The sequence below is a fragment of the Manis pentadactyla genome, chromosome 5 (genome assembly GCF_030020395.1).
Source record: "Manis pentadactyla isolate mManPen7 chromosome 5, mManPen7.hap1, whole genome shotgun sequence".
In the NCBI taxonomy this organism is placed as follows: Eukaryota; Metazoa; Chordata; class Mammalia; order Pholidota; family Manidae; genus Manis; species Manis pentadactyla.
The window spans coordinates 67,467,679-67,490,248 of NC_080023.1; the positions used below are offsets into that span (position 1 = coordinate 67,467,679).

The 22,570-nt window shown below is 41.2% G+C and overlaps 1 protein-coding gene across 13 annotated transcripts in view; it reads right to left on the reverse strand.

Annotated features, from left to right (window-relative positions):
- The window catches only part of LOC118923037 (uncharacterized), a 524,114-nt gene that overhangs the window by 200,679 nt on the left and 300,865 nt on the right, over window positions 1–22,570 (reverse strand). For 5 of the 13 annotated variants that reach the window (XR_008997784.1, XR_008997783.1, XR_008997785.1 and 2 more), the window contains one exon: window positions 18,069–18,165. The exons of the other annotated variants lie outside the window; for them this stretch is intronic. Coding sequence is in view for 2 of the 5 variants with exons in the window: in XM_057502372.1 (XP_057358355.1) it covers window positions 18,069–18,165 (97 nt within the window). In the remaining 3 variants the exon portion in view is untranslated. The remainder of the gene's footprint in view (window positions 1–18,068; window positions 18,166–22,570) is intronic. 13 annotated transcript variants of the gene reach the window in all.

Consider the following 22,570-nt stretch of genomic DNA (forward strand, 5'->3'; position numbering starts at 1 on the left):
GTAAAATGTTTAGAACAGTGCCTTGACACATGATAAGCTCTCAATAAATGCTACCTATTATTATTAGACAATAAGGTGAAGAGCTATGCATCCTCCCAAGTATGGACAGCTGCACATAACCCAGGAAAACCCTGTCCATGGGACCCTGCCTTCCCTCAACTGAAAATCTCAAATAATAAATGATGTTTATTTTGAATGCCTGATTCAAAATGAAATTTAAGTGTACTTTTGCAAGGATGGTCTGTCTTGGGGCTCTTGCCTTCTGCCCTCAGTACTAGAGACAAGAATGGAAGGCCAAGGTGTGCTGGGAGCGCTCCCTCCCTAAGTGACAGCTGGTGCTGTCAAAAGTCGTTACTGCTGGTGTGCACAGACCTTCTGGCAAAGCCGGGCTGAACAGAAGAACTGCAGTCTCCCTGCCCACCTGTCAGCCTTGTCCGTGAACAGCAGAGAAATTTGCTCTTTTCTTCCTTCAAAGGCTCCAGCACGTCTCTGCACCTTCATTAACGCTTGCCTCTTCAATTCCAGCCTGCCTCCTCACCCTCCCTGAATACTCAACTCTCCAACCTATTCTTCCAAGAAGGGGATTAGCCCAATTAATCTCTGGACAAATGTCAAGGAGTCTGGGGGAGGGGCCGCCTTTCAAGTGCCGAGCCCCATCGAGCAAATAAGATGAGACATGCCTCAAGGCCACATGGTACCCGGTGAGCCAGAGCAGCTGCCCACACAATGGCACCGAGGCCCTGTGACCTCAGGCTTAGCTGCTGACGGGGGGCTCACTTTCTTGCCAGCCTGTCCTGACATACCTCAAGCATGAGGGGCTGGAGCTCTCCTCTCACCATCTGGGACGCAAGTTGTGACAAGGAGGGAACTGAGGGATTAGGATCCACTTCTGGGAGCACTGCTCTCATCTCCATCTCCACAGCCTCTTTAGGCTTCTGCTGTTGCTCTGTCCTCTCCCAGCCCACCCACTTCCCCCACCCTCAGGCAGGCACTCACCTCAAAGCACGGTTAGACTAGCAAGAGTCCTGGTGCAAAGTGAAGAGCTCAGAGGAGGCGGAAAAGCCTTTGTAAGGGCCCCGGGAGGACGACGGGGGTGGGGCAGATTCTCCTTACATATACACAAGTCGTGATTATTTATGTTATAAATCCCCCAAACCAGAGGCTTCATTGGTCACAGAATTTGGGAAAAAGTCCTGGGAGTGTCTTTTCTTTGCCCTAGATTCCCAGAAAGACATTACCCAACAGCCCAAGGGAGCTGCTGTTGTCACAATAATTCTCTGGAATGGAGGTTAGCCAATTATCCCATAAAGCCACTCCAACTGTCTCATTTAGAAGGCTTCTCTAGTAGTTTCGTCCCTCCTTACCGCCCTCTTTTTGTCTCCGTCTCTCTGTCATGCTCTCTCTCTCTCTCTCTCTCTTTCTTGCTCTTCCTCTCTGTCCCTCCCTCTCCTCTTTTTTTCTGCCTACAGCCAGCAAAACCTGGCTTACCCAGCAGGCTATTAAACAGTACTTCCACATGCTACAGTCCAATGATTTGGTAATTAATTCTCATAATGATGATCTGGAAGGATTTCTAGAGCCCCCTGGAAGATCCCAGAACTATCTCTACCCTACTGGTTATGCATATGCTCTGGCTGGAAGAGACAGCATGGGTGTCCAGTTCTGAGGGTGCCATTTAACCAGCCATATGACCTTGGGCAAGTTACTTAACCTCTCTGCCTGTTACTGTTTTCTCATCTTTAATATGGGGATACAAAGTTTATTAAGAAAGGTAATAGCTAACACTCTAGTTACAGAATGTGTTCTGTGAACCAGACACTATGCCAAGTGATTTACCTGAATTATCTTATTTAACCCTCACAACAACTGCTGAGTCAGTATTAAGTCTAATACATAATACTCTAATTTGTTCAGCTTTAGCAGTACATGGACACCACCTATAGTGACTATTTGCCAGAATACCTAGCTAATGTAAGCACTTCATTTCCTGACTCTGTGAGATGGCAGAGGCAGTCTACTTCAGGGTCAAAATTATTGTCCAAAACTCTTCTGTTATGATGTGTTTTTGAAATTGGAATTTTGGAGTTTATTTTAGAAAGACAAGATGACTCACACAACAAATACAACACACTAGTTTGGAGCAGCATCTGGTAAAGGAGCACATTAAAATTTCTACAACAAAATAAATGAATACTCTCCCTGAAGAGGACAATAAAGAGCTGCATATCATCTCAACATGGGTTTTGTTGCTAAAAGTAGCTCAGAACAGGTAAAGGTTTGCAATCAAATGAGTTAGGAAATTAAAAGTCGGTATATTTTTGCTGGGATTTCAGAATTTCAGATAAGAAATTATGAATTTTGCTATACAAAAGCACCAGATAAAGAAGCAAAATTCTAGTTCTGGTGGTTCTTATGATAACCACTGTGTAGCCTTTGGCAAATCACCAAACTGCTCTGTTTCAGACGTTTTTATCTACAGAATGGGTGACTACCAACACCTCCCAAATTATGCAGAACTAGCTGTTAAGATCAAATGAGACAAAATTCATCAAATGTTCTGAATAACTGAAGTGTTTAGCAAATCCAAGCTGTTTATTATCTTTTAAAAATTACTTTTAATGACTGTAATAGTTTTAATTATGAACTACCGCTTCCTGCTTGAAAGGCATAGTGTTGCTTGCACAGGAAGGGATTCCTTCTTATACATCAATAAAGATCAGCACATGCTTGATGACTGCAACACTGCAATATTTTTCTGGATTAACCAGAAGAATAGTTTCCAGAAAATAATGACAAGCTGTTGTGTCAAGTCACTGCACTCACTGAACACCCTGAAGACCTTTTGTGCTTAGAGGGGGCAAGCTCTTCAAGAGTCTAGTTGTTCCTAATCTGATTTCACAACTGCTTTAAAACCTGCTTATGTCTCCCTTTCTGTGTGGTGCATGGAGCAAGCACTAGCCTGGGAGTCTGACCATCCATTGCTAGAACCAGCCTGGCTTCTATTGCTCTGGGTGATCTGGGGCAAGTCACGGCAATGTGGATGAGCTCCAAGTTAGCCGAGCCTAACTGGGCTTTGGACAGCAAGAGAGGGCTCACTGCTGCTATTTGGTGTCTTTCAACAAAAGCTTTTCTTCTCACAGGATTGAAACCTTGGTTGTCCCTGCCACACAGCCTTGGGCAGCTGGCGTTATCTTTGCACTGATGTCAATCACGCACTGCTGATGTCAGCCCAGCTGCAACAAGCTGAGTCCAGAGCTGCCCATAGTTGACCTAGTGAGTCACATCTGCCTGTTTTCTCCTTGTCATAAACCCCTTTAGAAGCCTGGGGCAGAACCCACGGCCTGCTTCTCCTTCTGCATCTCTATGTTCTTTCAGCTTGAGGAATCTCCATAGCCAAGTGATTTGTCCCATTAGCCATGGTTCTACAAAATTAACCCTGAATGTTCCCCCATGGCAACCTTTCTGCCAGGGAGCAATTATAACTATACGCTCTCCTCTTCTGATGCTAACTTCTGGAAACACAGCTGCCCTGACCACTAAATGCAGTGGGATCTCATAAGAAAGAAAATGCTTGAAACCAATATAAGATTGTATATCAATGATACCTCAATAAAAAAGAAAAAAGAGAAAGAAAAGAAAGAAAATTTCCTAAATACTCCTTTCCATAGAGAAGGAGGATACATCAAGTAACTATAACTACATAGCAAAGCAGTAATTATTCTCAATAACTGAAGAGCATTCTGTGACTTAATACCCTAAGGTCTATGACATGTATGAAAATGGCCTGTAAATATAAGAGAGAAAAGAGCCCTGGTCTTAGAAACTGAATTTTCTCTAGCCTTAAGGAGACTGCAATCTAATAGAGGAGACATACATAAAACTGTTTACTACATAACTATATTTACTGTAGAACATAATAGGTAGGGGGTATGATAAAGATAGCCACAGGCTGCTATGAGAGACATGACAGCATTTAACCCATCCTGAAGGTCCCAGGAAGGATTCTTTGGAGGAGGCAATTTATAGATGTTAATTTGCTTAAACTCTCTGGATTTCAGTTTTTTCATTTTCTAACAGAATTTAGAGTACCTACATCTACATTTATGGCAAAAAAATTCATCATGTAGATATAAGTAGCCATAACATTCCTGGCTCAATAAATAATAGTTACTGAAACACAACCTGCTGGTCTCTCATACTGATAGGGAAGCTAAGTTTCTTAAAGTAGAAAATTCTTTTTGCCCAATGTCCCATCAAGAATGTCTTGGCTATGTCATTCGCTATTGCATTGTTTTAAGACATACCAGCATCTGCAGATGGACTGATAATTGTCCTGAGTAGCTTCGCTCTCTGGTAACTTCAGCAAACAGTTCTCCCAGGTAACAGAACAAACTGTGTTTCTAAATACATTTTTCTTTCTTTCTCCCTCCCTCTGCACTACCATGTCCAGAGTCCTCTATATCCAGTACTCTTTTGCCTGGGAAAAATATTTTAGTGTTCAGAACTTGCACTGCATGGTGGCAGCCCAAGAGCTGAAGAAGGAAGCAATATGGTAACGAAGTAGTATGGTGGCTAGGAGCTAGGAAAAGTCTGGGCCAAGACTTTCACACTAAATCAATTATTCAATAAGCGTTCACTTTGCTAGGTGTTGTAGAGGATATTGTTTATGTTGTTAATCATAACAGTAAGATATAGCTCTTCCCTCAAGGAGCTTATTATCTACTTGGAAAGCCAAGACTAACAAAGTTGGAGAAATTAAAGGGTCATAAAGTGAAATCTATGATGAAGCACAAAGTAATGGGAAGCATGCATACTGTAATAACTTAAAGGAAGAACATATGGTTTAGTTGGGGGTTGAGCAGAAGGAGGCATTGAGGCTCTGAATGGTGGCAAGGAGTGGGCCCTGCAGATGAGAGGAGGTGTGACCTGCCTCAGGGCCATGTGGAGGCCAGGCCCCTGGGCATGGAGGGGTATGCTAGGTATGAGAGCCACCCTTCAGGGCTTACCCCTGACCCCAGGTGAATCTGAGGTAGATAATTACCTCATCCCTTGCCTTCAAACTTCTTACCGTATAAGGATATTCTAGAGATCCAAGTACACTGTCAAGCCCTACTGACTTTGAGTCCCTCACTGTGTAATGAGTAAATGGAGGGAGTCCTGCTTACTTCACATCCCATGTCTTCGGTACATGGTCAGTGGCACCAAGGCCTTCAGAATCTTGGTTGCTCACTTTCTGCCTCAGATGAGGAGACAGCTGTGCTAAGCCACTTTGCACATTTCTCTGACTTCATCAAAGAAGGGCTACTGACCAGTTTCCTGTAGTTAGTATGAAAGTTCCACAAGATGGAGAGCTATCTGGGTTGAAAGTTATATGAAAAAATAAAAGAGAAAGTCATGAAGACTCCAAACCTCAGAATAATTCTCAAGTTTTCTCTCCTCCCTCACCCCCTATCCTAATCAATGATCAAGTCTTATCAATTTCTACTTCCACATCATCTCATACATTCCCCTGTAGCTTCTATTCCAAAGTTCATGTCTTTAACTACCATAACAGCATTATAATATATAGTGCATGCTTATGTGTATATGTACTATGTAATATCACTCTAATAGTGTCCTCCACCCAGACACCCTCCCTCCTCCCCATTCTAAGTTTAACCACCACAATTTTACCTATTTTCCTAAACACCTAGTAAACTCACTCATTGATCTGATTGCATTGTACCCCTCCCCTACACACACACACACACACACACACACACACTCTCTCTCTCTCTCTCTCTCTCTCTCTCTCTCTCTCTGATTAACCTAGACTCAAATGCTCTTCACTACTTGATCCCATCCATTTATTTTTATTATTTAACAGAAGAAGAGAATTTAGGGGCTGTTTTTCTACTGCTGGTTTAACATTTTACTTGTCATTTTTAGAATGCCAACTTTTTCATAAGACCCCTATAAAACAAGGTTTCCCCTAGAGAGTTATGAAGGCATCATAGTATAACAATAGGAAAGTATATATGAACTTAGGAGTACAGGATTTTCATTTAATTAGACTTGTGATACTAGGCTTAATGTGGTGATATGTAGGCTGTATGGTCCTCAATTTCCTCATATATTAAAAAAAAGAAAGACAGGTATAACTATACTGAACTCTTATCAGTTAGGATCTAACAAGAAAAAAGAAATACTTCAACTATTTTTAATAGAGGGAAGGTAATGCAGGGAACTGATCATACAGGCGACAGAGTCTGTAAGCCCAACAACAGACAGAGGGGTGATCCCCAGATGAACAAGAGCAGAAGTTCTACCCTCCCTTGGCCGGAGACACCTGGGGAAGAGACGGTGTTACTGGAGCCTAGAGGTGGAGCCATCAAGTGAAAGCTAGAACCAAGGCTTGCCAGTACTACTGGAACAGGAGCCATAGAGAAGATGTAGTCCAAGGCAGAGAAAGAAGGGAGAAATACCTGCTTCTCTCTCTACCCTACCCCACATCTCCACCAGCGCCTCCCAATGCCCGAACCCAACCGGGAACCAGTGGACAGGAGAGGCCAGGAAACTCAGCTGCCAGAGTCAGTCTCCTTGCAACACAGAGCAGAGCAGAAGAAGGGCAAGACGGGATCCACGAGCCAATGGGCTCAAGACCTGCCCAAGATTCCATATAATTACTGTGAGGATTAAATGAGCCATCATATAAAAACACCCATCACAAGGTTTCATACACAGTGAGCTTTCAATAAAAGTTTATTTGTTTAGTAATGTAGTGCCAGCCACATGGAGGGCCTGATGACTCACAATGTTACTAAATCTATATGTACAAAGTAAGACTACTTGTTATTTTGATTTTTCAGAAATAATATTAAAATATTCAGCAAAAATGCATTATTACCTTCCAAAGGAGAAGCTACAGATGGTATTTATGATTTTCACAGAAGCATCTCGGCTAAATTAATTACTTGTCTATTAAATTCTTTAAGCTGGCAGGTTTTTTTTCTAATGTGATCACTTCATGCAGAAACCAACAGCCAATTAAATCAGAACAAATGACTAGCTGATCTCTAAGGCTGCTGCTGGCCCTACCATTCCAAAATTGCCCAATTGCACTGATGACAAAATGATCCAAGGATTGGAGGTAAGTTCTGCCCTTAATCAGTCCCAAATATCACCTGAATCAGTATCAAGAATACACTTGCTTCCAAAAGACTCAAATACACATTGGGCAAAATAGAAAGCATATTTATTCTCTCAACCAAAAGAGTACTTTTCCAAGATGATTTACTTGAGAAATGCATTTTTTCATACCATAAATGGACACTGAAGAGATCTACAGTTTTGTTTTAGATTTTCTCTGTTCATGATGCAAATATTTATTCATTCATGATGCAAACATAATATCGTATTCTGGATATAATTCTCATTCATAAACTGATTGGGGAATATCTGATGAACAGTGATACTCTCTACCAAATAAAGTAATAAGAGTAGGTCTTGTTTATGTGGCACTTTTAATTAGTACCTGGCATTGTTCTAAACACATACATATATAAACTCATTTAAGTTTTATAACAAATTTATGAGGTAGGTACCATTATATTCACCATTTTACAGATAAGGGGGCACAGAAAGGTTACATAGCTTGGTATGGCCACAGAGCTTGTAAGTGGGAAAGCAGGACTCCAACCCTGCAGTCTGGCTCCAGAATCCATGCCCTTAACCATGGTTCTATGCTGAGGAGGTAAAGAAAGATATGCCCAGTCTAACATGGAAAATGGCAAGTCAGACTCCTTTCACTTTTTTTTCTTTTTACTTTTTTATTAAGGTATGATTGATATACACTCTTATGATTTCACATGAAAAAACAATGTGGTTACTACATTTACCTATATTATCAAGTCCCCACCCATACCCCAATGCAGTCACTGTCCATCAGTGTAGGAAGATGCCACAGATTCACTATTTGCCTTCTCTGTGCTACACTGTTCTCCCTGTGATCCCCCAACACCATATGTACTAAACATAATTCCCCTCAATCCACTTCTCCTTCCCACACCCCTCCCACTTGGTAACCACTAGTTCATTCTTGGAGTCTCTGAGTCTGCTGTCATTTTGTTCTTTCAGTTTTGCTTCATTGTTATACTCCACAGATGAGGGAAATCATTTGGCATTTGTCTTTCTCTGCCTGGCTTATTTCACTGAGCATAATGTCTTCCAGCTCCATCCATGTTGTTGCAAATGGTAGGATTTGTTTCTTTGTTATGGCTGAATAGTATTCTATTGTGTATATGTACCACATCTTCTTTATCCACTCATCTACTGATGGACACATAAGTTGCTTCCATATCTTGGCTATTGTAAAAAGTGCTGCAATAAACACAGGGGTGCACATACCTTTTTGAATCTGAGAAGTTGTATTCTTTGGGTAAATTCAAAGGAGTGGGATTCCTGGGTCAAATGGTATTTCTATTTTTAGTTTCTTGAGGAACCTCCATACTGCTTTCCACAATGGTTGAACTAGCTTACATTCCCACCAGCAGTGTAGGAGGGTTCCCCTTTCTCCACATCCTTGCCAGCATTTGTTGTTCTTACTCTTTTCGATGCTGGCCATCCTTATTGGTGTGAGGTGATATCTCATTGTGATTTTAATTTGCTGATGATTAGTGATGTGAAGCATCTTTACATGTGTATGTTGGCCATCTGAATTTCTTCTTTGGAGAACTATCTCTTAATATCCTCTGCCCATTTGTTAATCAGGTTATTTGCTTTTTTGGGTGTTGAGGCGTGTAAGTTCTTTATATATTTTCGATGTTAACCCCTTGTCGGATATGTCATTTACAAATATATACTCCCATACTGTAGGATGCCTTTTGTTTTGTTGATGATGTCCTTTGCCATACAAAAACTTTTTTGTTTGATGTAGTCCCATGAGTTCATTTATGCTTTTGTTTCCCTTGCCTGAGTAGATGTGTTCAGGAAGAAGTTGCTCATGTTTATATTCAGGAGATTTTTGCCTATGTTGTCTTCTAAGAGTTTTATGGTATCATGACTTACATTCAGGTCTTTGATCCATTTTGAGTTTACTTTTGTGTATAGGGTTAAACAATAATCCAGTTTCATTCTCTTGCATGTAGCTGTCCAGTTTTGCCAACACCAGCTGTTGAAGAGGCTGTCATTTTCCCATTGTATATACATGGCTCCTTTATCATATATTAATTGACCATATACCATTGGGTTTATATCAGGGTTCTCTAGTCTGTTCCATTGGTCTATGGGTCTGTTCTTGTGCCAGTAACAAACTGTCTTGATTACTGTGGCTTTGTAGCAGAGCTTGAAGTTGGGGAGCATAATTCCCCCTGCTTTATTCTTCCTTCTCAGGATTGCTTTGGCTATTCGAGATCTTTAGTGGTTCCATATGAATTTTAGATGATTTTCTCTAGTTTGTTCAATAATGCTGTTGGTATTTTTATAGGAATTGCATTGAATCTATAGATTGCTTTAGGCAGGATGGCCATTTTGACAATATTAATTCTTCCTATCCATGAGCATGGGATGTGTTTCCATTTATTGGTATCTTCTTTAATTTCTCTCATGAGTTTCTTGTAGTTTTCAGAGTACAGGTCTTTCACTTCCTTGGTTAGGTTTATTCCTAGGTATTTCATTCTTTTTGATGCAATTGTGAGTGGAATTGTTTTCCTGACTTCTCTCTCTCTGCTAGTTCATTGTTAGTATATAGGAATGCCACAGATTTCTGTGTATTAATTTTGTATCCTGCAACTTTTCTTGAATTCAGATATTAGATATAGTAGTTGTGGAGTGGATTCTTTAGGGTTTTTTATGTAAAATACCATGTCATCTGCAAACAGGGACAGTTTAACTTCTTCCTTGTCAATCTGAATGCCCTTTATTTCTTTGTGTTATCTAATTGCTTGTGGCTAGGACCTCCAGTACTATTTGAATAAAAGTGGAGAGAGTGGGCATCCTTGTCTTGTTCCCAATCTTAAAGGTAAAGCTTTCAGCTTCTCACTGTTAAGTATGATGTTGGCTGTGGGTTTGTCGTATATGACCTCTATTATGTTGAGGTACTTGCCCTCTATACCCATTTTGTTGAGAGTTTTTATCATGAATGGATGCTGAATTTTGTGAAATGCTTTTTCAGCATCTATGGACATGATCATGTGGTTCTTGTCCTTCTTTGTTGATGTGGTGGATGATGTTGATGGACTTTCAAATGTTGTAACATCCTTGCATCCCTGGAATAAATCCTACTTGATCATGATGGATGATCTTTTTGATGTATTTTTGAATTCAGTTTGCTAATACTTTGTTGAGTATTTTTGCATCTATGTTCATCAGGGATATTGGTCTGTAATTTTCTTTTTTTGTGGTATCTTTGCCTGGTTTTGGTATTAGAGTCATGCTGGCCTCATAGAATGAGTTTGGAAGTATTCCCCCCTCTCCTGTTTTTTGGAAAACTTTAAGGAGAATGGGTATTAGGTCTTCACTAAATGTTTGATAAAATTCAGCGGTAAAGCCATCTGGTCCAGGAGTTTTGTTCTTAGGTAGGTTTTTTATTACCAGTTCAATTTTGTTGCTGGTAATTGGTCTGCTCAGACTTTGTGTTTCTTCCTTGGTCAGCCTTGGAAGGTTGTATTTTTCTATAAAGTTGTCCATTTCTTCTAGGTTATCCAGTTTTTTAACATATAATTTTTCATAGTATTCTCTGATAATTCTTGGTAATTCTGTGGTGTCCATAGTGATTTTTCTTTTCCATTTCTGATTCTGTTTATGTGAGTAGACACTATTTTTTTTCCTTATAAGTCTGGCTAGGGGTTTATCTATTTTGTTTATTTTCTCAAAGAACCAGCTCTTGCTTTCATGGATTCTTTCTATTGTTTTATTCCTCTCAATTTTATTTATTTCTGCCCTAATCTTTATTATGTCCCTCCTTCTACTGACATTGGCCCTCATTTGTTGTTCTTTTTCTAGTTTCATTAATTGTGAGTTTAGACTGCTTATATGGGATTGTTCTTCTTTCCTGAGGTAGGCCTATATTGCAATATACTTTCCTCTTAGCATGGCCTTGGCTGTGTCCCACAGAGTTTGCGGTATTGAATTATTGTTGTCATTTGTCTCCATATATTGCTTGATCTCTGTTTTTATTTGGTCATTGATCCATTGGTTATTTAGGAGCATGTTGTGAAGCCTCCATGTGTTTGTGGGATTTTCCATTTTCTTTACATAATTTATTTCTAGTTCCAAACCTTTGTGGTCTGAGAAACTGGTTGGTACAATTTCAATCTTCTTTAATTTACCGAGGCTCTTTTTGTGGCCTATTATATGATGTATTCTTGAAAATGTCCCATGTGCACTTGAGACGAATGTGTATCCTGCTGCTTTTGGGTGTAGAGTTCTGTAGATGTCTGTTAGGTCCATCTGTTCTATTGTGTTGTTCAGTATCTCTGTCTTCTTACTTATCTTCTGTCTGGTTGATCTGTCCTTCAGAGTGAGTGGAGTGTTGAAGTCTCCTAGAATGAATGCATTGCATTCTATTTCCCCTTTTAATTCTGTTAGTATTTGTTTCACATATGTGGGTGCTCCTGTGTTGGGAGCATAGATATTTATTGTGGTTATATCTTCTTGTTGGATTGACCCCTTTATCATTATGTAATGTCCTTCTTTGTCTCTTGTAACTTTCTTTGTTTTGAAGTATATTTTGTCTGATACAAGTACTGCAACTCCTGGTTTTTTCTCTCTGTTACTTGTGTGAAATATCTTTTTCCATCCCTTCACTTTTAGTCTGTGTATGTCTTTGGGTTTAAAGTGAGTCTCTTGTAGGCAGTATATAGATGGGTCTTGTTTTTTCATCCATTCAGTGACTCTATGTCTTTTGATTGGTGCATTCAGTCCATTTACATTTAGGGTGATTATCAATAGGTATGTACTTATTGCCATTGCAGACTTTAGATTTGTGGTTACCAAAGGTCCAAGGTTAACTTCCTTACTATCTAAGAGTCTAACTTAACTCACTATGCTGTTACAAACACAATCTAAAGGTTCTTTTCTTTTTATCCTCCTTTTTCTTCCTCCGCCATTCTTTATATATTAGGTATCATATTCTGTATTCTTTGTCTATCCCTTGAATGACTTTGGGGATAGTTAATTTAATTTTGTGTTTGCTTAGTAATTAGCTGTTCTTCTTTCTTCACTGTGGTTTTATTACTTCTCATGACAGCTATTAAACCTTAGGAACACTTCCATTTATAGCAGTCCCTCCAAAATAGACTGTAGAGATGGTTTGTGGGAGGTAAATTCTCTCAGCTGTTGCTTATCTGGTAATTGTTTAATCCCTCCCTCAAATTTAAATGATAATCTTGCCGGATAAAGTAATCTTGGTTCCAGGCCCTTCTGCTTCATGGCATTTAATACATCATGCCACTCCCTTCTGGCCTGTAAGGTTTCTGCTGAGAAGTCTGGTGTTAGCCTGATGGGCTTTCCTTTGAATGTGATCTTATTTCTGCCTCCGGCTGCTTTTAATAGTCTGTCCTTATCCTTGATCTTTGCCAATTTTATTACTATATATCTTAGTGTTGTCTTCCTTCGGTCCCTTGTGTTGGGGGATCTGTGGATCTCCATGGCCTGAGAGACTATCTCCTTCCCCAGATTGGGAAAGTTTTCAGCAACTACCTCCTCAAAGACACTTTCTATCCCTATCTCTCTCTCTTCTTCTTCTTGTATCCCTATAATGCAAATATTGTTCTGTTTGGATTGGTCACACAGTTATCTCAATATTCTTTCATTCTTAGAGATCCTTTTTTTCTCTCTGTCCCTCAGCTTCTTTGTATTCCTCTTCTCTAGTTTCTATTTCATTTATTGTCTCCTCCACCGTATCCAATCTGCTTTTAATACCCTCCATTGTGCTCTTCAATGATTCTATCTCCGATCAGAATTCATTCCTGAGTTCTTGGGTATCTTTCCATACCTCCATTAGCATGTTGATGATTTTTATTTTGAACTCCCTTTCAGGAAGAGTCATGAGGTCCATGTCATTTAAATCTATCTCTGGAGTTATATTAATTTTACTCTGGACAAGGTGCCTTTGGCATTTCATGTTTGTATATGGCGCCCTCTAGTGTCCAGAATCTCTACTCTCTGGAGCTGCTCAGCCCCTGAAGCAATGCCAGGGGTCACAGGGGAGTGGTATTGATGCCTGGGGGGAGAAAAGAGCTGTTTCATGCTTCCCAGCTGCTGTGCCTGTCTCCACTGCCAGTGGGCCAAGCGCACAGGTATAAGGTTTTGTCCCAGAGCAGCCGGATATTGATCCCTGCTTTCCATAAGCAGCTGGTATCTCAGTCTCTCCAGGAATTCTGCCTGTCTCAGCTTTCCAATCCCTTAATCATGAGCGTATCACAAAAGCACCATGAAATGTAGGTTTGTGACTCCAGTACAGGTCTCCGGAGCTAGGTATTCAGCAGTCCCAAGCCTTCCACTCCCTCCCTGCTCTGTTTCTCTTCCTCCCACTGGTGAGCTAGGGTGGGGGAAGGGCTCAAGTCCCACGGAGCCACAGCTCTGGTACGTCACCCCATTCGGTGAGGTCTGCTCTTTTCTCCAGGTGTATGCAGTCTGGCACCATCCTCTTTCCTGTTGCTCTCTCAGGATTAGTTGCACCAACTATATTTTCAAATATAGTTTCTGTCTTACCTCTCACTCCGCCATCTTTAATCCTTTCACTTTTATGAGGATCCCTTTCCTGACTGACTCCCACCTACCCCTCCAACCTTCACTTGTCTACTGATTCCTCTCTCCCCACTCCAACTACAAGTGGCCTCCATTCATCCCCATGCTTATGAAGTTCCCTCCGATGGGGCCTTTACACATGCTATTCTCTCTGCCTGGAAGGCACTTCATCCCCTTTCACTTGGTGAAGCTCTTCTGTCCCTCAGATCTCCAAACAAGCTCTCCCTGGCTATATTAAACACAGATTATAGGCTCTCATGGTTCAGAATACCTCTCATTCCTAGCCCTCTTGGAGTTACCATTTGACATTTTGTTTACATGATTTGTGTCCAGTTAGCTTCCTGGAGTACCCCCAGTGTCTAAATAAAATGCATGCTCAATAATTTCTTATTGATTGACTTACTAATTGACTTATTTTTCTGCTCCCTGGACTGGGAGCTCCATGAAGGAAGCAGCCTACATGTTTATGCTTCTGTTGTATCCTCAGCACACAGCTAAATGCCTGCCACACAGATGATATCTACTGAGGAAATACATAAATCAGAGCGCACTTTTATTATTTTTATGGCAATTGTTGCAACCTCTTATGACCCTTTTAGAAAATAAAACTCTAATTCTGCTAATTTCCAAACAAAAATTTCAGTATAACCAGAAGTCAGGGGTTTTACCACTCTGCCAATTTGGCCCCCAAATCTACTGGGGTGTACAGAAACTAGATTTCAGGGGTAGCTCCATGGCTCACCTGTCTCCTCCAAGGCTGGCCTGCCTCCCTGAACAGGAGCTTGGGGACCACATCAATGCAGTTGAGTTTACATCCTCTAGCTTGCAGTCTTCTGACCCCATTCTCACTACCATTCCTTACCCCCTGATGCCCACCTTAGACTATCCACACACTTCTAACAATTCTAGAAAAAAGAAAAGCAGTTACCAAAAAGGGTAATAATTTCCCCTGACAACTTATTTTTCTTCAAATAAAAAGAATGATAAAGCAGCTGCCTTCCTACTTTGATGGTCCATAGGATGGTTTTTTATGGCTTTGGGATCTGTCACCATTGTCACAGCCCCTTCTGAAAAGCATAACCACCCGCTGTCCCTGGGCTCACCCTCTAATCTATAACTGAAGGAAATCAAAGCTGTGTCTCTCCCTCAGTTTGTAGGATAGGGCAGTCTGTTTTCCCCATGTCAGCAGGGGGCAGAACTTGGTCAATCAGGGTTTGAAACCATCCCTGACCCCTGACCCACAGGAAGCACAGGGCTTGGAACTCTGGCATTCCAGTTTGCAAAGGCTGCTGACATCTGGCCCGGAAAGCATGCAGCCACCTCAACCCACAGCCAGAGTCAGTGATACAGCAGATTCCTGTCACCCCTCTCTTCTACCGGTGAAGACTCTCTTAGAAACAGCTAGGCAGATATAGGAGCTACTAGCAAAAGCCAGAACGTAATCTTTTTACAAAGAAAAAAAAAGTTTTACATAAGCCGATACAAAAGGACAGGCACTATGACTCCTCTTACATGAGTCCCTGGAGTAGTCAAACGCATAGAGACAGAAAGTAGAGAGGTGGTTGCCAGGGGGTGAAGAGGCGGAACAGGGAGCTAGTGTTTAATGGGTGCAATGTTTCAGGTTAGATGATGAAAAGTTCTGGAGATGGATGGCGGTGACGGTCGCACTACAATGTGAATGTACTTAATGCCACTGAACTATACACTTAAACATGGTTAATGGCAAAGTTATGTGATGTGTATTTTACAGTTGTTTTCAAAAACAGAGGCTTTATAGGGCCTGTCCCCAGGCACTCTTACACCTTTTCGATCCTTTCCTACATACTGCTGGGCAGCAGTTTCTAAGGTCAAAACAAATAAACAAGAAATTTTCAAGTCCTTTCCTCTTGAGCAATTTCCTGCCATAGTTCTACTATACTACCCCTCAATATGGGAGCTTTAACAGGATGATTTCCTTATCAGTCAGACTATATTGTCAGTCCAAACAACCCACAAACTCGGTAGCTTAAAATAATAAAGATTATTTCTTGCTCTCTCTGCATGTCCACAGTGCACCCATAAGAAGATTCCAACAGGGACCCAGGCTGGTAGAGCCCACATTTACTGTGCTCGCAGGAAAGGCACACATTGCAAAGCACACAGGGGCTTTACAGCTTTGCGCAGAGGTGACTGGCTTCCCCACCAGGCACAGTTAGCCACCAAAGCAACCACAAGGCCACGCCTAATGGTGAAGTGCAACCCTTCCTCGGGCCTGGGAGGTGAGAGAGCCCGGGGGCACCCTCATGAACCCACAATGCCTTTCTGACAACTCTGGCCTCTCTCTAGGTTTTGCACATATCTTCACATTATTTCTAAAAGTCATTTTAGTTCTAATTTATATTATAGTATAAATATATATAGCATACATATATGATTATATAAATTATAATATATATTATAATTATAAGGAAATGAACCTTGGTGCCCCATTAAAGGGTACGTCCAGCATTCTGCTGTGTGTGTCTTTTGCATGGTTCAAGGACAGCGAAGCACAGGCTGCTCTGCCAATGAACCAGGAGGAGCAGTGTGTCTTCCCATTTCCTTCTCAACTCCATCTGTCCTTGAGCCAGAAGTTAGAGGAGCCCACAGAATAAAAGACATGTCACTTGCTTTATTTGGGGAGGTAAAACCATTTCATCTTGGCTTCAGAGGAGTAAAACCTTTAAAAGTAAATAAACTAATCTCTGAGATTTATTTCTTCTAAGTTTTCTGGCTTCTGAGAAGTTGCAACAGATTTTAGATGTGCTAGAGATTTCATAAATCTACATGGATGGCTTTCAGCCACTGACACTGTGAGTTCAAGTGCAGAGCCTCAGGCAAGAACCTCTGATCTATAATGGCCAAATAAACATCCATGCCAGAGAAGAGCTGTCCCATCTGACCTCTCCAAAAAGCAGGGCAAGCTTAGACTTAGTTAAGCCCAAGACATTTCAGCATGTACTAAAATGACAGGATTTCAAGAGGCTGGGCATCACACTAAATGTGTAGGACAGAAGTTAGTAAAAGACAAGTACATGGAGGCCCCTATATATACATACACATATACATATTCAGATGCAGATTAACAAAACCTTCTTTGCTATCCTCTTGTTCTCTGTTTATTATTTTGTAGCAAATCAATGTTAGAAACACTCAGACATCATCAGCATGCCTCACATCTCCATCCACTATATCCACGTATTGGTAGGCAGAGAGTCCCTGGCTGGCCCTGTTTTGCATTACTTGCTAATGATAGCTTTGGGAGGATTTTCAAATATCTCTGGCAGGTTAAGCAAGATGTTATAACAACCATTAGCTAAAACAGAAAAGGAACAGTATAAAGTATAAAATCCGGTTTTCACTGTTGACAAAACAGCAGCGCCAGTGGTATGAGTCAGCATATGAGCATGTTGAGAAGCTCGTTATTTAATTTTCATTATTGTGGCTTCCTTCTTGTGATTAATCAGATTGCATGAAGAAACATCTCCATCCCCAGTTATAAAGTCAGCTACTGTTTGAAGTTCACATATGCATTGGCAAACTCTTAAGGAAGACCCATTTTTAAATAAATCAATGACAACAAAATTACTCATCATTACGATTACTAGCATTCAGATTCTAGGAAGGGATAAACCAAAGGACTGAAAAACAGGCAAAACTGTTTCATCCTAGAACCCTATAAACCAAGGTCAGTAACTAAGTGATAAAAGCTTGGATTTTAGAGTCACAGACCCAAGTTTAAATCCTTGCTCTATCATTTATTAGCCACAAGATAATGACCGCATCATGTGGCCACATTGTCTTAATTTCTTCACCTGTAAAATGAGGAAACCAGCACCTACTTCCTGGAGTGACAATGAAATGAGATTATCCATATAAAGCTCTTAGCAGGATGCTTGGTACACAGCAGTGCTCCACAAAGGTGAAGTTTTATCTTTGCTAGTATTTGATAGAATTGTAAGGAAGGGAATTCTTTGACTAAAATCAGGTCCTGTTTTGAAAGTTGCCTGGGTATCCAAGATGCAGAAAGACAGTGAAAATCTAACTGCCATTTTCTTTCCCAAACCCTTAGCAGCATAATTTTTTGGTTTCACAGTCTATTCACCTGGAGACCAGCAGTGGCAGACCTGAAAGACTTGGCTTTGGTGTCTATCTTGATGTGCACTGAAAGCCGTGGGTTTTGTGTGTAGAAAGCAGTGGGTTATTCCGTTGCTTTAACTCCAGGGAGAACCAGTGGACACACTGTTAATAAAGCTGTAACTATGGCCTCCAGTCTTCTTGTGCATCTATTAGTGTTTAAGAGCAGGGTGTCTTTAACATACCTTGATGCAAACGGATCAGCAACAAGAATAAAACTTGGAAGAGATCAAGTGTTTTCTGGGTCTCCCCTGCCAACTCATAGCTGTTAGTGCTGTTGTTCTGTAAACAGAAACACCTGCATTTAGATATTTACTTTCAGTGTCTTTCCCTCCTTTTAATTAATGGTGTCACTATAACATGTCCTTTCATCTGGCCCAGTGGCCTGAGGACTCCTAAATTTCTCATTAGGAATAACTATACCTTTGGTGCTTAGCCTTATATGCAAATTTGAATCACCTGGGGAGTTTTTAAAAGTCCTGATGCACAGGCCACAGCCTGACCAATTGAATCGACTCTCCCCCTTATGTTATGTGGGTGTCTAAAGCACCCTGGATAATGGCAACATACAGCCAGTGTTGAGAACCACTGCTGAACTAAGCAATGTCGGTACCCTGTCTAACAATACTTTCTGAAACAAAGAAATAAGCCTAAATAAAGGTCCACAAAGAGTTAATTCTGAAGATTTACCCAATAAACTGACAAGATTAGATGTTGCCAGCAATCAAGTTGGTATGCATAAACACACTCACATACACAATATACACACACTCTTCTCCCTGCCCCAATTTGCTATGATTTCCAACTGGGAGAGTTATTTCTGCCCCCTCACCTCTCTGAAAGTTTACTGTCTCTGCACCCATCTTGTACCCTTAACGTGATGATTTAAGAGATGAAGTAACTCCTTGCAAAAGAGATAGTAATCTTCTGATACAGAAAAATAGGCAGAGAGGGAATTTTCCTTACTATGGCAGATGAGGGCCTGAGTGGCCAGGACCTGGCACTCCCCCAGTCACACCAGAGCAGAGAGGAAATTACAAGGAGAGACAGCCCTTTCTATATTTGCTGTGAAGCCTTCAAATAAGCATTATCAGGCATTTTATGAAATGAAAGAAGAGAGATTTTAATCTAAACTTGTACTTTGAGGACTCCAACCTGATAAATTTGGGAGTATTCATATTTTATTTCTTAGCTTTCAGACTCAACGAGGATACTGAAAACACCGGAGTTCCTGCGTTTCTACTGAGCCCCACACAATCTCATTCATTCCTGAGTTCTCTCCCTCTGCTCCTGGCTCAGAAGCTAAGACTAGATTTGCCTGGCACCTTCCTTCAAAAGTTTGTTTGCATATTTTTGCCTGGTTGAACAAGGTCTTTGTATATCTGCTGGACCAGTTGTTGACAGCAGTGTCTCTTGGTATGACTGGAGTTGAGAATCATAAGGCAAACAGAACCCTTGCCCACGCACGGACCCTTTCAATCTGCAGGATTCAGGATCGGGGCACCTGTTTAGCAAACAGTAAATGGAAGCCAGGGAGGGGGACAGGGAAAGACACAGGCTACGTGTGGCCTTGGACCTCTAGTGGCTGGCTAGCTGATTCAGCTTACATATGCATAAACGAAAGACAGCTTCTCATGGAAGACAGGGCCTTCATCTGAACCTATGTGTTAAAACAGACGGCTGTGCCAGGGGAGTGGAGCCTGATAATTTCTCTCCGAGGACCAACCCCCCCACCAACAGAAGCCATGAGAGTCTGCAGTCTGGGGAGCCACAGCCCTGCGGGTTTCTAGCATGTGACAGATGACCATCACCCCATAGCCAGCGGAAGTCTACGTCCTCCTGTGCCTCCTCGTTGGGGGTCTCCTCCCCTTCTCTTCAGCTTCCTTTCACTCCCACTGCTTTGTCAGGGCTGGAAATCATTAGGCTGACTTGGAAATATAGACCAAATGTGTTTTACTTTCATGCTATGGAGATTGTCCTATAACTCTAAAGTCCCTTTAATAAGTAAACATTGGTCTAATTTTGTAGACTTTGGATCTATTTCTTACCTTTTTTCTTTCAGCACTAGTTTTCCCCCCCTTAAAAAAATTGTTGCTCTAGTCTGGTGTCTTGGCCACTTCTGGCTTCCCTTTCCACCTGTCATCTCCAGTTCTCAGTTATTATGACCAGCAGCTCACTGCAGCATGGTGGGATGACAATTTCTTACCCTATGGTTGTAGGTGCTCTTTCTTCCTTTAATCAATTCCCTCTCTGTGACTCAGTTTCCTCATCTGTAAAATAGGGATAATAGAAGTGTCACCCCAGAGGGCTATTCTGAGGATGAACAAGGTAACTTGTATAAAACACGCAGAACAGTGCCTATGTGTAGCGAGTGCAGAGCGGTGTTGGTTGTTCATACAGTGCTATGCGGCTGGCTTGATAGGTGGGGTCTGAGGAGTGTGGAGGGGAGGAGAATAAGGAAACCACAGAGATACTTTGAATGTGCTCCTTATAAATACAGTCCATAGTTTTACTGGATGAGGAGTTCAAAATCCAAGACATATATTTTAGATTACTTCTCCGTAAGACCATTAATTATATTGTATTTGTCAAAATTTCAGTAGTTTTTCATCTCCTGCATTCAGCCTGTAGAAATCTGCCCCGTAATTTAGACCCGTGAGTTCGGCAGTTTGCTCCGCAGAGGGGCTGTGTCACCAGAGCCTGCCCTGAGTGAGTGTCTCTACCGCCTGAATGCTGTGTCTTCTGACCAACCAGCATCTGAAGGGTCAACTTCCTCCCTAGCTGGACATCTGCCTCTGCTGATTAAAGAGACCTTTCATTAGGCCCCAGCACCTTCTAAAATGTGCACCTTTAATTCTTTTTTATCCACATAATTTATGATCTGTTCTTAGCCTCCCCCATGCTGGGTGCTTTTCTGTGTCCTCTCTTGGGCTAACACTTCGTTTTTTAGAAGATGTTTTTTTCTATCTACTTTGATGACCAGCTTCCCTCTGCCAGCTGGCCCCAGAGGGCTCTTATCCAAACACCTGGCTGTTTTGATCTGCTGCACACATTTTTCCAGGACTTGTAATAAGGCACTTAAAATAAAATTAGTGGTCAGATGTTCTTTTTCATTTTCTCTCATCAACGGTTAGCCAAGAGCCCCTTTTTGTGTCTTTAGGAAATCAGACCCACAAAGAACCACCCTCAACCTCAAAGAAGAGTAACCACTGATCAGATGTGGGGCACACAACATTCTAGATTGTTTTCCATCTTAATTTAAATGATCTTACAATATTCTTTTCCTGCCTATGGTCCTCTATTAAAGACTCTCATATTGTCTCAACAGCCAAATGTACCAGCAATCCCAGACAGGGGGCTAGGAGCTGGGGACAAGCTGGCCATGGCCTCTGTTCACTTACAGCTTATAACACTATCCTTGGCCCCAAGATAACTGTAAATAAGAGGTAAATAGAAAATTATTCTCTATTTTTAATGTGCATTGGAAAAGTCCCTTTACAAAGCTCCTTTTGCTGAGGCTAACCTTAAGTTGTAAGGCACAATAACAGTATTTAGATAAGGGTTGCTTAACTGTATGCATCACATGGATGTACCACATGTATGTAGTGATATTTGCATCCAGACCTAAAAGCAAATCTGTTCAAACTGAGGGGTTGTAGTACTGTATGCAGCAGACCCCTGGTGTAAACTGATTTGACCCACTGTTTCTCACTCACTGTAACCCCAAATAGTAATTAAGAGTTTGGGATTTGGAGCCAAACGGTGTGTGGCTTTAAGTCTTAGTTCTGCCACTTACTGTTCAACTTTGGTAACCTCACAAACCTTTCGGATTTTTTTTTCTTCTCCTCTATAAAAGGGTTGTTGTAAATATCTGATATTACCTCCTTCAGTTGCAGTGCCTGGGCAATGAGCAATCAATAAATGGTAAGTGACAGCTGTGACTAGTGTCATCTTTATAATGTGTGGGAACGCGTAACCTTCCTGAGTTACACCTTGGATCCCAAATTCTCTGAGAATGGTGGACGGGACCAGTGTACACAACTAGTGAATAAACTTACTTACCAGCCAAGCACCTTTGCTGAGTAGCTATTTACTGTTAATAACTCTTGAAGTTGCAAAATCTGTTTCTTTGTTAAGAAACAAAAATGTCCATGGCTTGAGAAAGAAAAATGCACATGTCTTTTGGTGAAAATATAACTTGGGAGAAAGCCAATGAGCTGTATGAACATTTCTATATTTGTAATTTCAGGAAATATTTGAAGATCTTAAACCTATTCCCTGTAGGTATCAAAGTTTTACAGTACTTTATATATCGTATGTTATTATTATAACAGAAAGGATGGCTTTGGCTAAGTGAAAGTGAAACATAATTTCCACCCAAATGAAGTGATAAGACCAGGCATCAATGGGCAAATGAAAAAAATAGTGGCTGCCACTTTCCCCTTTTCTTCAGGGTTTGATGTGGAGGGGAAGGGCCAAGGGCTTTACAACACACACAGGAACTTCTTCCATATACAGCAACTTAAAACTCAAGCAGCAAAGCCGTACCTCCAGGAAAAGAGAAATGGAGCTCTAATCTAGCTGCTAAGAAATTTTCAGTGGTTTTGGGAATTACCAGCTTTGGTAGCAGAATCATAGCTCCTAGCTGATCTATAGAGAATCAGCTAAGACATATCCAGGGACACTT